We start from the raw sequence: 16,672 nt of genomic DNA, 5'->3' as shown, positions 1-16,672 counted from the left end.
CCAGAGGTAAAACCAAGTCCATCAGAAGGTAGAAACAGTAAACTGTTGTACATCCAGACAGAGGGATAATATTCACTAAAAAGTAAGTAATTAAGCCATGACAAGGCATGGCAGGACCCTAAATTCATATTCTAAGTGATAGTCACCACATGGCCTTCTGGGAAGGGCAGAACTATAGAGATGGTAAATGGGTCCTGGGCTGACAGTAATGGAGTGAAGAGCAGTGGGAACCCTGTCAGCTGCCAGGAGAGCCCAGGGCAGACAATGGGCTTCAGTGCGTGTGGACTCCCAGGCTGTGAGCAGTGCAGCCAGCACTACTGCTGGAATGGGAACTCAGCAGTGGGGAGCTGTTCTGTCGGGGTCTCCCCTTTCTGTATCATCTTCCATGAACCACATCTGCATGATCTTTCATGAACCACAACTGTTCGTACAAGAGTTTTATTTTATAAAGGCGAAGAGCCTGGCATGTTACACCCCTGTGTCTCGTTCCAACCAGTACTGCGTTTCTGAAGCCAGTGTGCACAGGTACAGATGGACAGGGCGGGGTCACTGACACCCTGTCCTGCACAGAAGTCACTCTCTTCCTCTTCTAGAGCTCATGAAATCCTAGTTCATGAGCTCACATCCTTCCTGTGTGATGTATCTCCTGGTGTGGCTACACACCTTTGGGATTCACACTGCATTCCTTCCTGTGTGATGTATCTCCTGGTGTGACTACACACCTTTGGGATTCACACTGCATGTGCTGCCGCACAAGTCACACACCCAGCTGACATGCAGCAGTCTACCAGGCCTCAGCCTTCCAGACCGAAGCTCACGTTATTGGCTTGGCTGCAGCTCGAGTCTGCAGGAAGAGGCTGCATCAGTTTACTCTTTTGCAAACACTGTGACCCCCATTCCGTGACCCTCAAACAATAAGCGGCCACATTCACTTCAACCCTACAGGGAGCCTTCAGGCATAGTGAAGACTTCTGATGGATGTTGCTGGGACAATAAAACAGTCCTTGAGGTCTCGATACAACAGAGTCTGTACATGGGAAATATATTAAAATCGGGAGACACAGACCTTCTGAAGTCAAATTTGCTGCTTCTACTTATTCTGCCACAGTCTGTTTTTACTAAGTACCAAGGCCCTGACGCCTGCCTTCCCTTCCTGACTGCAATGGTCTACTTGTTCCTAGAATGGAAACCACAAATCACATGATTTTGTCCCCTAATCACAGCTGGTGGTCAGCACCTAGAATAGTTCCAGGAGCAGGGTAGTCACTCAGCAAGGCTTGAAGAGGAGGGCCAAGCAGAGGCCAGAAAGCTGGATTCTTTTCCAGGTGTCCCCTGGAGTGTGGCTCCCTCTTCAACCTCATCACCTTCTCCACAGGACCCACTGTGCATGTTTGATTCCATTTCCACAAAGTGACTACATCCACTGTCACTTCCAGGCCTAGAATAAGGCACCACCAATTGCAAAAGGGCTAGAGGAATGCAGGCCAGGCCAGGGTGAGCTCTGCCATACTGGTCAGTGTGCTTCCAGAAGGACCAAATCTCAAGTCCGTCTAAGTGTGTGCTGTTCTCACCAACAGTTTGTGTCAATAATGCTCTGGTGAGAGTTGTTCAGTTTTTTAAACTTTCCTTCCTTTTAAAAAAACAAAGAGCAAGCAGACTCAGCGGCACAAGCCTCTAATCATAGCTCAAGGGAGGCTGAGGCAGAGGATCAAGAGCTTAAGGTCAGCCTGGGCTACACAGTGAGAGCCTGTTCAGAGTCAGAGCACAGGGAGGAAGATCAAGAGGTCACAGAACACGTTCGGAGAGGACCGGCTCTTCAGCAACCACGAAACCTCCAGTTGGGACACAGGAAGTCATTGTCTTTCCTAAATCTATCCTCCTGATCGGATATTAGCTCACATTAACTCAATGCTTTAGAAACAAAACCAAAGCATTGTAACCAGTATGTTTTTAACAGCAAAGGCTGAAGCCCAATCTAATGGCTTGTACTTTGAAATAATCACATAAAGAACCCTACATATAGACAAAAATGTTCCAAAGAAATTTTAGACCCAAAGTATTGTAAACTAATAAAGCATCCTCCCCAACACCCTCATGAGACAGGCGGCTGCAGAGAAACGTCACACCCATTACTGCAGCCGAGGATCAACACCCAGCGCTGTCACTGACAGCGACATCAAGGAGACCTGGGGCCAGCTTGGCAGAAGTCGATGACAACCCCTACTGGAGGCCCCCTCACTCCTAGCTTCTGAGCCCCTTAAACTGCCTGTCACGCAGTCCTCCACAGGTGGAAACTGGAACACACCAGCACTGTTCTAGCTTAAGAACCAATGACTGAAGCTGCTAGGAAAGGCGAGATCAGGCTCAGACAGTCACCTAGAAAACATGGAATGTCATGCAGAAGGGGCAGCCCAGGAAACAATGCAGCCAAGGCTTTAGACTCGAGGAGAATTCTCGTATGTAACACATGTACTAAATTTCTCTGAAGGAACACGACACAGCAATGTGAAAGAATGAACTGAATCTGCATTTCAACTGAGTTATCTGAAAAGCAAGTTGAAGGACACATGGACCACAGCTGGCTGACATAGGAAACATGGGAAGAGGCCACACTAAAGCCAGATGAGTGAGGGAAAGTAGGAAGTGAGGACGGTAGACAGGGAGGGAAGACACACCTGGACTACTTGTTAGTTTCGCCGGTCTCACTAAAGAAAGGGCTAAGTGAAGGTAGTACCCACTGATGTCTAGCTATGCTGTGTATGGTGCTTATTCAATTACCTGGCTGTCCTGTTTCTACATACAGAAAGCTCCTGCAGCCAGACATGATGGCACGCACCTTTAATCCCAAAACTTGGGAGACAGAGCAGGTGAATCTCTGCAAGTCTGAGGCCAGCCTGGGATACTCAGTAAACAAAGTCTCAAAGAAAAGACTATGACCACTTCTGCAAGCAGCCTCTTGCCCAGAACACCCTGTGGGCAGAAAAATATTATCCTAACCCATGGGCTGTCACTGTTATATAATTTATAAAAATCAGAGTTACGGCTTAGAACAGGTTCAGCACAGCACTGGTCTCAGAGACTCCAGGAGGAGCTCACTTTCAACCTTGACAGGCATTATCAGATTAGGAAACCCCTTCACTGCTCTAATGGGAGACACTGCTCAGATGGTGTGGTGGGTCACTCCAGTAATCACAGAACTTGGGAGGCTGAGGCAGGAGAATTGCTATGAGTTCCAAGCCAGCCTTGGCTACAAATCTCTCTCTCTCTCTCTCTCTCTCTCTCTCTCTCTCTCTCTCTCTCTCTCTCTCTTTTGCGCGCGCGCACACACACACACACACACACACACACACACACATACACACACAGAACCTTTCTGTGATATTCTGAGGTTTTTTTAAAACACAGCACAGCCCTTTAAACTTCTTTATGATATCCAGCAGGGCAGATCCAATGCAAGCAGAATTTTATATATCCATCCCAAAAGATAACTTCAAAAACCCTATGTTCCTGTCCACAATCTTTACCACATCAACTAACAAACATCTAGTAAGTTTTCTCTAAAAGACCAAAAGCCATGTTCATCGTAACCACAGAGAGCCAGCCACTTCCCAGAAAGACAGTCTGCATACACAGAGGGGATGGCGGAGGGGCACCCAGCCCAGGGGCAGCTACTGCAGTGCAAACAATTACTAAGTTTCAATCTCACAGGCTATAGAACTCCTCCAAGTTGCCCTTCTTCAGTACAGACGACACAGCCCTGAGAAGACATGGCTGGCCCTCTGTCTCTGCTCACTTCACCACTGTGAGAAAGGGCAGTGCTCAGCTGGTCAGTTAGGGTAGATTCTGATCTGGTTTCCCAGTCACTGAAGACCCTACGTAGCCATTCCAGTAAGAAGAGATCTAGATGGAAATACCTTCTCTGCTTTGGGAAGCTCCGCTCAAATACCTTCTGTTTCAGGAGGGGTTAGGGAACCCCTCCAGCCAGGGGAGGTTACTTCTTTCTATTGCATCATAACAGTGAGCTACAACTTCCACATGTGTGTCTGCTGCCTGGCCCTGCCTTCCAGGTTTCCAGGCCCACTATCCATTCCCCATCTCCCCTGGTCTAGTTCCTCACACTGGCACTGGCCACACCTACCCAATCTGTCCGAGAACTACTCTCCCCACGCTGCCCCTCTCCAAGTCAGGTCTTAGCTTCCATCACTTAGTCCTCAGCAGATTCTGGGGCTCCACCCTTAAGTCAGTCTGAATCCGAGCACCTCTCACCTTTCCCTCATTGCTGCCACTCTGGTCCACCACACCTGTCTCTCCTGTCCTGAAGCCTGGATCACCACAGAAGCTACAGGGCTCCCACATGGAGTCCAAGTCACCAGACACATCAGCCAGGCCATTTTAAAAACAAACCCTCCAAGCCCTCCTCGTCCCCACCACAGCACAATCCCATCTCTCAGGGAGCCTCCCTGTCTGTGCCCTTAAGAGCTCATCTTGCCTCTCTTATCACTCAAGGAACAAGACTGCTCTGTCCTCAACCTCAGGGGCTCATTGCCACCTGCCTTGCACTTGTCATTCCCAAGGTCTAGAATGTTCTTCCCCCAAACAGCTCACATTTACACATCAGCTGTACACAATTAACCTCTCAGCTCAAGTGTCACCAACCTGAGTGAAGCAGCTTCCCCAACCCCTCACCAACCTCAGGATGCAGCTCAATGAAAGGGCAAATGCCGAGCATGGCCACAGCCCCAAATTCCATCCCCAGAACCGCAAAATCTTTTAAATACTTTAAAATGTAAAAACAAAACACAAAAAAACTTTTAAATTTTTAAAATAAAACACATGAACAAAAATAAGTAAAATATATAAATAAAAAGAGCTGTTCTCAAACCTTTTAACTCAAATTTGTCTTCACTCAGCATTAACCTCCACTCCACCTCATTGGAAGATGAGCTCTAAGAAATCCTGGTTTTTCCTCCCTAACAGCAGCGGCACACTACAGGCAGCAGAAAGTGAACAGCGATGGTCCAGGCTCTGGGCTGGACTCTCAGGCTGGGGAGATGGGCACTACTGCCTCCCACCAGAAGACTGAGACAGTAAGCACACTGGAGGACCATTGCAGGGCCTACTAGGAACAAAGAGCAATGTCTGCAACTGAGACCAACATGTTGTATCTCTGAAGCTCAATGGTAGTATTACCCTGAGTCTATTACCACAGCCTTGAAGTCTACTGTGAGCTCTCTAAACTAACTTACATTGTTCTCCTGACACAGCTGGTGGTTGATGCAAGCTTGAGGGGGCCAATGAATGTTTTTAAAAAAGAGAAGTCTCAAGGTCACATTTCAATTAACAAGAATTTTCTGAGCCAGGCCTGGTGGCACAGGCCTGTAATACGAGGCAATCTAGGAGGGTAGAAAGTTCAAGACCTGCCTGGGCAGCTTAGTGACACCCTGTCTCAAAATAAAATTATCCTTTCTCCACAAAAAAGGGCTGGGGACGCAGCTCAATGGTAGAGCACCTGCCTAGCACGCTCGAGTACTCGGTCATTAGGAAAATGAAACTCTGCTAACTGTGCACCCAACAGTTCAAAGTGTGGAGAAGCGGGTAGAGCAGGGGTACACTACCACACCAATCCTGGAGGGTGTGTGCCATTAGCAGGCCAGAGAGTTAACCATTTAAAGGGCTACACAAGTGTGAGGACACTTGCCTAACTGGACACAAAGACATTCCCAAGACACAAGAACACGTTCAAGAGTGAGAGGGTAAATCACTGAGGAAGGGTGGAACATGCTGAGTCTAAGGTTTCCATGACAACCAGGTGGGCAAGAGGTCTAGCCAGCCAAAAGAGCCAAAGAGCCTTCTGGAGATGCAGAGCAGGCAGGGTATTGTGTGGAAAGAGCTGAAGGTATTATTAATGGGGAACACAGGAAAGGTAGGGCAAAGGAAGCTTAGCCAGAATCCTGATCAACGGAAACAGAGCCATCCAGTAAAAGACTAGGAAGAGGCCAGCAAGCTCCAGGAAAGCCAAGGCCAGGTCAGGTGTCACCGAGAGACCTAGTGACGGAGAAGGTCCTCAGAGGAGTAAAGAGAGGAATGCAGAGGCAAAGAGAAGACATGAAGCTGCATGTCAGGCTCACTGTATCCTCAGCTGGTGTGAAGGAAGATTAGCCAAGTAAGAGAGAGGGAGGGAGCTCTCTTCAGGAAGGGCAGGCACCTCAGGTGCATCTGGGACATGGATGGAGGAGACAGGAGAGAGGACAGAGAGGCCTGGGGAAGAATTTAGGAGCTAACTAATGAGCATGAAGCATACACGTTGGTGAAGGGGGCCGTCGTGTGCCCTTGAAGGAGGGAGAAGTCCTGCGCCTTCCTGAAAACACTGGGCCCAGTCAGTGGGCTGCACAGAGCAGGCCCTGGTCAGCACTGTACAAGCAGGAGGCTTGGGGAGGAGAGAGGCAGGCCCCCAACTGACACAGCACACCGAGGGAAACATTGTGGCAAGTGTGAAGCCTCATGCTCAAGAGTCTGCAAAGGGACTCGGGAGCAAGGAAGCATTTACAGAGCCAAGGACTAAGCAGGAAGGAGGAGATAAGGGACGTAAAGTGGTGTGCACAAAAGTCCTGTGGCCAAGGAAAACAAAGGCTGGAGAGGGAGAGGACAATGGTCAGAGCGAAGTGACAGCTGGACATCTCTCTGCTGAAGGATCTAATCTCCTCCCTCCTGGCCATGGGCGACATTAACACACTTACACAAAATATGATCAGATTTGCATTTCTGGAAGCTGTACCAGTGTGGAGAAAAAGATGGGCCTCAGCCTGGAAGATCTGTTAGGAGGCTATTAGTCTGCCAGAGGAAAACAAGCCCACCACCAAGGGAACAGGATGGAGGGGGCCCATGGCAGTAACAGCCTCTCCGGAATGCTCAACCGTGTAAATGTGACTGCCACTCAATGAACTAGCAGGAAGAGATGAGGACAAGGAGAATCAACCAAGGGCATGAATGGTACAAAAGAAAGAATTTGCAAGTGCCACGAGTGTGGATAAACCCCCATTATACACGTGACATGGCAAGGAGCACCTCAACTTGTCACATGCTTTCCTCAACCCAGGGCACACCTCATATAGAACCTTGAACTGTCCTCTACCCATAGGAAGGATGTCACTAGTTATAAGGTAACTCACCCTACCCAGCTTCTCTGCCCAAGGCTAGCACACAGGACAGAAGACTCCAGTCGCAGCCGGGAAAGGCTGTGTGGTACCTGGAAGGACCACTTACTCTACACAGTGCTCTCTGGGTACACACTTTCCTCTGCTGATTCCCACGTGGCCAGTCTCGGCAAGTGGAGGAAACTATCATGCATGCGCTCTGCTGAGCCACCCAAGAAGTGGGTGGAAGCACAGCTTGCTCCGAGTCCACGGTTTCCGGGGAGGCAGAGGTATAAATGCACAGAACCTGACAGGGTGATCTGTAATCAGGGTCCACTCTAAAGTTACCAGCCTCCAAACTTGAAAGTCTAAAGGGTCAAAAGATGCAATAACATTAGGAGATTACCCTGGTCTCTTCTCTCGTTGGACATCTGAAAGCATGACAGGTTACCAGCCCCTCCTGGAGTCACCTTGAAAATCTGAATGGAGTCCTTGCTCTTACTAAAAATTCAGGCAGGGTGAACTTGTACCCACAATGCCCCTATCGGTACTCAAAGGACACAGGCTTCATTAAGGTGAACTACAACCTTTCTTGAACAGATTATTCAAGACTATTACCCAGTGAAGGAGAGCATGCTAGTCTTTGTACATAAAAACTAAAAAATAATACTAAGACCTTCAAAATGAAAGAAAGAAAACACCCTGACGGTCATTTGGACTTCCATCACAGTTATAAACTCACTGACTCTCTGCATGGAACAAAGCCTGCAGGAACTAGCGGAGAGATATATTTTATATATTACATATATATTTTTAAATATCAAATTAGACAATCAATTTTAAATAGTGAATATTTACTTTTAATATTATATATATATATATATATATATATAAAATAAACATTTTCTTATGAGATTATGTATTTTACCAACAGCACTGACTCCAGACACCCCATGCAAGGGGAGTGGGGGAGGCCAGAACCCATGAGGGCGTTTTCAGTCAAAAGCAGCTTCTGCTTAAAAGGTACGCTTAACATTTTGAAAAATGGAAATTTAGGAAGTATTTTATTACCACACCATTGCTTTTTAAGTTCAGTAACTGTTTCCAGAGCAAGGCTTTGGGAGCCTCTCCTGTCTCTGAGGCAGCTGTACAGGTCCCCAGGTAAAGGCTTCAAAGGACCAGTGGACAAGGGCCAAAGCTATCTGGGTGTGATGTGCTGACAATGGTCTGAAAGGACCTGAAATGACAGAAAACGAGGTGGCGGCTGAAAACCATAATGCAACTTTGTTATTTTATGAAAGACTCCTCGCAAGCTCGTCCTGACTAATGGAAGCTGCCCGCACTCTGTGTTCATCTTCTATCATCTTGCCGACGGCACTGCTCCTTCCGGACAGGGTCATCCTTCAGATGGCAAAATTTTTACCAAATGAAGGGACAGATGAAGTAGTTGGAAAGGCAATTCTTCCCCTTAAAATTCCAGTCTCTGGTTCTAACACCCTCTGTGGTACACGGGTGCCTGCTAAGGAACTTACTCCCTTGCTCCGCCCCTAATTTTCAACTACTTCGCCTAAGACTGCAGGCACAAAATACATCTTTCTGGAAGAAAGATGCCGTCTAAGTGTAATAAATAAAAGATGGTGTTAACGCCGCTTAGCAGTCGGTCTCTTAATAAGCATCAGTTCAGACTAATTACTTCGATAAATCAACATGGGGATGAAAAGTTATTAGGGAATTACTAGGCCGCCCGCCACAAGCCCTCATGGAGAACCCGCCCTGCCTTCCAAGTGCAAGGCCAAGGACTTCACAAATGTTTTTAAGAAAAAGAAGATAAGAGAAAGTTACTGTCTAGTTCACATTTTTCTCCTAGGGATAAGGTTTCAGAAGTAAATAGTACTGTCAATGAAGATTTAAGTTTGACTGGAGCCTAGTAAACTTAATGCCACTTGCTTTTTTGATGAGCAAGCTGGTTAATAATTAAACACATGAAGATGATCTATTCAGGATGGATTTAAACCATGGCCATAAAAAATACCTTAAGTACGTTGCTGACATTTTGTTGTACTATAAAGCAGTCTGCCGACACAATCCTGAGATGACACCACTGACCGAGCACTGGAAAGGGAGACACTGGATGGGAGACTGTTTTCAATTCCACCTCTCTTCTGTCACACACAACTTGACAACCTGAACCTGTTCTCTCCACACACAAGACAGCGTCTATCCACAGGCTTGGAGGGCTCCAGTACCCCTACCCAAGTCACTAATGCTGTCGCTACTGACATCTCAAAGCCACTGGCTCAGTGCCAGAACCAGGCGAGGAGGTGTCCAGTCCACACCCAGCTGGTGCCTCATCCCAGTGAGATAACTAGAAATCTCTCCCAGCTACCACTACAATACAAAAGGGCAGGGAGGCTTGACTCCTGGACAATGACCCAAATATACAAGATACCACTTACCACAGAGGAGATTTGATGGGCTAGAAAAGACAGGCAGAGCCTTAAGAGGATGGAAGCAGACCCAAGTCAGAGCTCCCAAGAGGATGGAAGGAGCAGTCAGGCCCTAGAAGGCCTGGAACGGAGAAAGGGAGACCATGAAGAGAACACTCCTTCCCCAGGCCTCTGAAGCCTTCGACTCTCTCAGGAGGGCCCCGGCCTGAAGGGGCTTCTGCTCTGACCCCACAGAGTTCATAAAGATCAGGAGACAGACAAACCCCACACACTTCGTGCCTTCCCATCACCCTGTCTCCTCTGAGTGTTTAATGCAGGGCAGTGCAGTGTGGTCCACAGAACTAACAAGTCACAGGAATCTGTGTGTGTGTGTGTGTGTGTGTGTGTGTGTGGTGCTGGGAATCAAACCAAGGGCCCTGTACTACTGACCTACATCACACTCCAGCCCTTTTTGGGTTTGGTTTTGAGTTTGGTTTTATTTTGTTTTTATGTTTTCTTGAGATGTAGTCCAACTTGATCTTGAACTCATAATCTCCCTGCCTTAGTTTCCAGGGAACTTGGATTACAGGTGTGTGTCACCATGTCCAGCCTAAACCGTATTTAAATTTAACAAATCACACAAAACTCCCAAGACTATGACCAATACTAAATCCCACACCCCCATCTTCAGCTGTAGTGAATGTCTGATGATCCCTGAATAACTGACAAGTACTCTGATAGCTCACAATCAGTGTAATTTAGTAAGAGGAGCCTAGAGACCCGAGTTCTTGCTCTTAACAACATGGAGGAACCGGTTAAATCTGAAGGTTCTCGCCCTTAACACAATGAGCCAACTACTGGGTCTCTCCTTTTATTGTCTCAGCACACAGCTTAAAATAAACAAACCAAGAAACTAAACAGCCCAGCTGGGCTTGGTGGCACCATCCAAAATCTCAATACTCGGGAGCTAAGGCAGGACATCCACTCACTCCACACCAGCCTGGACGGCAGTGTAAGCAAGACTTCATCTCCAAGAGATGAGGCCTGTGGTAATGCACATGGCTAGTACTCACAAGGCCTGTCCGAGCCCCGCGCATCCCTGGGTGCCTCTTCTAGAGTGAGGACATTTGGACACCAAGCTTCTGGACCATCTCCCTGGCAACCAGTGATGTTGGCTGAAGAGGTGTCACCTTCTTAGCACAGCCATCAACTCAAGGTTACGAGAGTGAGGTAGAAACCCAAGGTCACACACACTCAGCTGAAAGAAGCGAGCACCGGTGTCTCCTTCCTGGTCCACAAACCAGGGGACAGTGGTGGGGACGCTCGGGGCTTCAGGGCTCAATCCAAGGGAGGACCAACAAGTCATCATCACACAGCCTTAACCTGGTGGGTGTGCAGGCTGGACTCTCCTGGACTAGCCGGTCTGGCCTTCCAGGTTGTGCCACACCTCCTACCCACGGCATCCCCAAGGAGCAAGCACCCTGGCTTTTGGATCTCTATGCACACCATTTGCCACGCCTGAAGCCCACTTGCCACCCACTTCCCTCCTGCTATCACTGGACTTCTGTAACCAGCTTCAGTGACAGTCCCCACGCTCTGAGCTGCTTTGTCACACCACGCTCTCCAGTCTGGACCATCTCATCTGCCCCTCCTTTCCCTGAATGTAAAGGAACATTGAGTGTCCAGGAAGAGCAGGCAAGCGCAGTCAAATGGACTTGAATTTTCCTGGGTTCCAACACATGGATATGGACCAATGTGCCAAGTCACAGGAGAGGCGGAGCTGGGCTACTGATGAAGAACTCGAGGCAACCCCAGGGAAGTCACTGACTTACCACATTCACTTTGGCTACTTGGCTTTCAGTCCAAAGAAGCCAGAGACCATCACAGAAAGTCAAACAAAAATGTCCCTCAGTGAAGTTAGATCCTGACATCCCGTAAGCTGAAAATACATTTAAGGGAAAAAATGCACTCAATCTACTTCACCTTTCTAAACATCACAGCTGACCTCAACACACTTACATCGGCACAGAGGTGCACGGAACCATCTAGCACAAAGACTGCTTTCTCATAATCTGACTCCAAATATTTGTGGAGTCAGTAATCCCAGCACTCGGAAGGCAGGAGGATCATCTCAAGTCTGAGGTCAGCCTGAAGTACACGAGATCTCATCTAAAAAAAGAGAGGGCCAGCAAGATGGGACAGCAGGGTAACAGCGCTGGCTGTACAACCAGAGCTCACACAATGGAGAGAAATGACTCCTGCAAGTTGTCTTCTGACGGCGACACATTCAAAGCCCACAAACCCCCCACGCAGAATAAATAAATGCAAAATAAAATAAATAAAAACGCATGTTGAAAGGCTTACACGCATGCACATAGACCACAGAGAGATGGATGTCTTGTAGATATGACAGGATGCAAATACACAGAACGCTGCAGAGTTGCGGTCCTAACTGGAGGGCTGCAGCTCACTACTGTGTAGTCACAGAGAAGACCACATGACACCATTCGCCTGGAAAAGGATCAGAATTCGAAATTCCAAATAGGGGCTACCAAAACAAACTTCACCACCCTCTCACCACCATCAGGTAGAATCCTGGTAAGTGGGGGGCTTCCGGCAACCAGGAGCCACGTTAAGTGGATATTTTTATTTTTGTGTATGTTGTCTGTGTGTTTGTACACAAGTGTGCCAAGGTACACTGGGGGGGGGGGGAGGGGTGGACAACTTGCAGAAGTCGGTTCTCTCCTTTGATAATGTGGGTCTCAGGGTTCGAACTCAAGTCATCGGCCTTGGTAGCAAACACCATTACCTGCTGAGCCATCTCTGCAGCCCGGGGTTGGCTTCCTGAAGTTGTTTTTGACTTATCTGGACAACCTTTGTTTCCTTGTACACCGAGTCACCCTCGTGCATTCTGAGCCAGGGAGGCACGGTAAACAGCCGCAGCTCTGAACCGTTTCCCAAGTGTGTGGGTACAATGGCTAAGCCTGTGAAACTTCTGAAATCAGAATTCAAGTGTCCGCAGGCGCCAAGTGGGTAAGAGCCGTCATCCTAGATTACTTCCCAACGGCAGAAAAACAGGTGACTCTCAACACTGCAAAGCGTGAGCACCTGCCGTGGGCTGCATGTAGGTGACACTGGGGCCATCACACAGGCCAACCTCAAGTCCACCTCCACAAAGTCTAGCTTCAGGCTTTCCTTCACGGCGCTTACCACCGCCGGCCACCATCTTGCTCACTAGTCTGATGAGTTCTAGAGGCCTCCAGTGACCACTGCGGCCGCTCAAAACATGCCTCGAAGGAAGGAACAGGCTGGACATGGTCCCTGTTGCCTCGTGACCCTTACATTTGGGATATACACACATACATAAACACTTGTGTGTGTTGTGTATATATACATGCTCGTAAATGTTATGTATACACACTAACATGCATATGCTGTGCATACATATTTGTATAATGTGCACCTTTTTATTCACATGTGCATGCCTACATGTATAAAGTGGACTTTTTACACACAAATGTATACAGAAAGTGTGTGTACTACACAGAAAGTGTGCACGGGACTCCTGGGCTGTAGGTGGCGGCCCCCCGGGGGGGGAGGGGCTGACGAGAAGGGGACTCAGGCAGATGCCATGCACTGACTCCACATGCACACATTATGCGCCTGGTGCATGCGGGCCTCAGGCGGACAGCGTCCTGCCCTCAGGGCGCGTCCCTTCCGGCGCCGGGCGCTGAGTGACAGCTCCCGGGCCGGCCGCCCGCTTACCTCGGAACTTGAGCTCGTGCTGTGGCTCGAGGCTCAGGACCTGCTCCACCTTCGCCATGGTCCTCCCCGTCGGGGGCGGCGGCGCGGGCGGGGGGCGGCGGCCTGGGCGGCGGGGCTCAGGGGCGGAGGGCGAGGCCGCGGTGCCCGGCGAGCTCACGGCACGCACGCACGTACGCACGCACGCCCCGACGCACGCACGCACGTAAGCACGCAGGCCGCTGCGGCCCAGCTCCGGCAGCGGCCAGAGGATCCGGCGGCGAAAGGCAGGCTCTGCGCATGCGCATGGTTTTCTGGGGCACTGCGCAGGCACAGCACGGACAGTGGAGGGCGGAGCTTCGGCTCCAGGGGGCGGGGCCTCGCGCAGCTTGGGAGGAGGGGCAGTCTCCAGCTAGACTGTTTAGTTAGAGCCTGCAGGGAGAACTGTTTTCAAGTGCTTTACTTAATAATAATAATTAACAAGAATAAACTTCCACTTTCTTCCCGCACGTGTGGTGCCAGGCTCTACTGAGCCTGAATATAATAAAGTTCTTATTATTCTTACAAACACGATGTTTATGGGTTAGTGATATGTGCTAGGCCTTGTGACAGTTCATAAATAACAATTATAAATATAATAAACAGGCAATTATTGTTTGCTCATTTCGTGCCACTCTGCTGAATGCTTTCAGTAACTGTCATAAATAAAAGCTATTCTGTATTCAGTGTTTACCAAGCCGCAAAAGCACTGCACTGAACCGTTTGCTAATAGATACCATTATTTGTTTATGCAATGAATATTTAGAAATACAATAACCAGAAAATGACCCGCTTCACACTTTGCTAGGACCTCATGAAGAGAATAAATTGGTTACACAAATAAATCACATGATTGAAAGTGTCTGGAAGCCTCTATCTGTCTGATGCCCAAAACAGGCACTTTATACTCTTATTGGCATGTGACTAACATTTCATTGTGTAACATATACTATGTAAAATAGGTCTTAATAGCTTCCTCATCAAACATACACATATAAAGTAAACATGGCCAATTGTTCACCATGGTCAACTCTATATGGCAGAAATATTCATGCTTCTCATGCATCTCCCACGTTCTGTATACTTACTTGTGTAATAAAAGTTTTTAGGGATAATCTCTGTCTTTTCGCTTGTGTATCTCGTCCATTTATACTTACTGTATTTGCTGGTGTGCCTGGGTCTGTTTCAGCAGCTTACATTGCCTCTCCCATTTGATTTACCGTTTTCTTTCTGCCTCTCATTTCTTGCTTCTTCAGGGTTGTTTTCCCCTCAGTCTGTTCTTTTCTTGCATGACCCTGCTGCCACTGCTTCTGCACTTATTTTCTTAACATGATACTGACTCTATGAAAGTCTAGCTTTTATGACATATTTGACTGCTATCTTGAAGTTTAAGGACTTCAGCTCAGTATAGGCCCCCACTCAATTATATGCCTTAATTATTGTGCCTTCCAAGGAACTATGTGTTTCCCTCGGTCCCTGTCCTGTGCCTCACACATTCTTGGCATTTGTCATGCTTTGAACTCTTTGGCCTTTCTAGATTTGTTGATCAGGTATCTTTCAAGCTCAAAGCTTTTCAGTTAATATTTTTCTTAACTTTCCTCTTTTTGTCGTGGTTTGCTTGTTTTGCTTTGTTTTTAAGGCAGGATCTCATATCCCAGTCTAGCCTTGAACTTACTATGTAGCTGAGGATGGCCTTCTTTCTCCTGCCTCCAGCTCTGGAGCTCAGAAATTCCAGGTGTTAGCCATTACATCCCATTTATGCAGGGCTGGAGCTGGAGTCCAAGGCTGCATGCTAGCCAAGCACTCTACCAGCTGTAATTTTATTTTATTTTTGAAGTAGGGTTTCACTACTTAGCACAGGCTAGCCTGGAACTCATTATGTAGAGACCAGGCTGGCCTCAAGTCATGTTGTTGTTGTTGTTGTAAATGGCACCTAAGAACTTCCTAGGTGCCATTTTAAAGAGTGTGGCCCAGCAGTAATGACCACTTTCATGTTGCCTGCAGCCATCTAGCTCACCTATCCCCCAAACTTTCACCTTGCAGAGCTGAAATTCATCATCTCTTAAACAGTAAGCCCGAACTTTCCTTCCCCAGCCCCAGCCCTTGGCAATCTTCATTCTATTCCCCATGTCTGAATTTGAGTGTTCTGGTTCTTGTGACTGGGTTGCTTAGCACTGAGATAGGAAGGTACTGAGATAGAAGTGGGGGTACGGGGCTGTGAGAAGGGAAGAACCCCCCACCTCCCTGGAACATGATTTGCCTTTCTTGCTGACTAAAAGTCAAGAACCTCAACACCACTAATTGTCAATGAAGGAAGCAGCCCTCACCGCAGAGGACGAAAAGACGTGAACCTAACAGGAGTGACCATGGCTGGGAACATAGAATTAGCTCTCCCCAAATTCCATGTTCTGGTGAAGTAGTAATCCATGAACAACAGAACCAAGGAAAGTCATAAAATACCACTTTTCAAATACTTCGATGGGGACATTCAGTAGGCAGGTTATAGCGGATTGAGTAGAGCCCTGAGCTCTGCTAGAGGCCATAGACAGAGCATTCTTAGCCCTTTAATTGACAGAAACTAGGGGACAATCCATATACTCTGAAGGATTTGCCTAATGGTCACATAAGCTGTTAGGTTGGGTATAGAAGAGAGCAATAGATGGCAATCAGGGGCATAAAGATGCCCTGTGGTGATTTGGCTCTGGACTTGCAACATTCCAACTCCTCCATTTCACTGCAGTTCTGCTCAATCAGCCTTTGAAGATGCAGCTTCTGAGAATTCTTCTTCATATGATAAAGCCAAAGTGCCTGGAGAGTTAACGTGTGTTTCCCTAAAGGCATCTCAGACAAAGATTTGAAAACAACTGGCAACCACGAGTTTTACCATATCAGCACCCCTCTCTCATCCCTAAATTGGAACAGAGCACCTCAGACAACCCCCTCACAGCTTCCCTGACAAAGCATAATCCTTTAAGTAACCCAGATTGAATATTGTTTTTACTTAATTTCAAACTCTACTTAGTCTTTAAATTTTGTAATAAATTGCTTCCTTTGAAGAATGCAGTTGAAAGCCACGGGTTGTGTATAGAGCCGTTGTGAAGGCGCTGAAGTGTTGGCAAACATGGTGGACCTGTGCTTGATGCTGGCACTCAGGATGCAGAGGCACACTGATCTCTGTGAGTTCAAGGCATGCCTGCTCTACACGGTGAGTTCCAGACCATCTGTGAGAACTCTCTTGAGAAGGCCACACCCATGACTTCAGTGCATACTGCCTTTTTCCTATAATTCTGTCTAAATGCTTACTAAATTCACTCAGTTTGCCTTTAGTCTGGC

At 47.8% G+C, this 16,672-nt stretch overlaps 1 protein-coding gene across 1 annotated transcript in view; it reads right to left on the bottom strand.

The window, feature by feature from the left end:
• Positions 1-13,492, bottom strand: part of Vapb (VAMP associated protein B and C) — a 36,593-nt gene extending 23,101 nt beyond the window's left edge. Inside the window, exon 1 of the mRNA XM_006976022.4 lies at positions 13,325-13,492. Within this exon, the coding sequence (XP_006976084.1) occupies positions 13,325-13,382 (58 nt within the window). The 5' untranslated portion in view covers positions 13,383-13,492. The remainder of the gene's footprint in view (positions 1-13,324) is intronic.
• Positions 13,493-16,672: the final 3,180 nt, after the last annotated feature.

This window comes from Peromyscus maniculatus, chromosome 4, assembly GCF_049852395.1.
Source record: "Peromyscus maniculatus bairdii isolate BWxNUB_F1_BW_parent chromosome 4, HU_Pman_BW_mat_3.1, whole genome shotgun sequence".
Lineage (NCBI taxonomy): Eukaryota > Metazoa > Chordata > Mammalia > Rodentia > Cricetidae > Peromyscus > Peromyscus maniculatus.
This window is presented reverse-complemented; position numbering and strand designations above follow the sequence as displayed.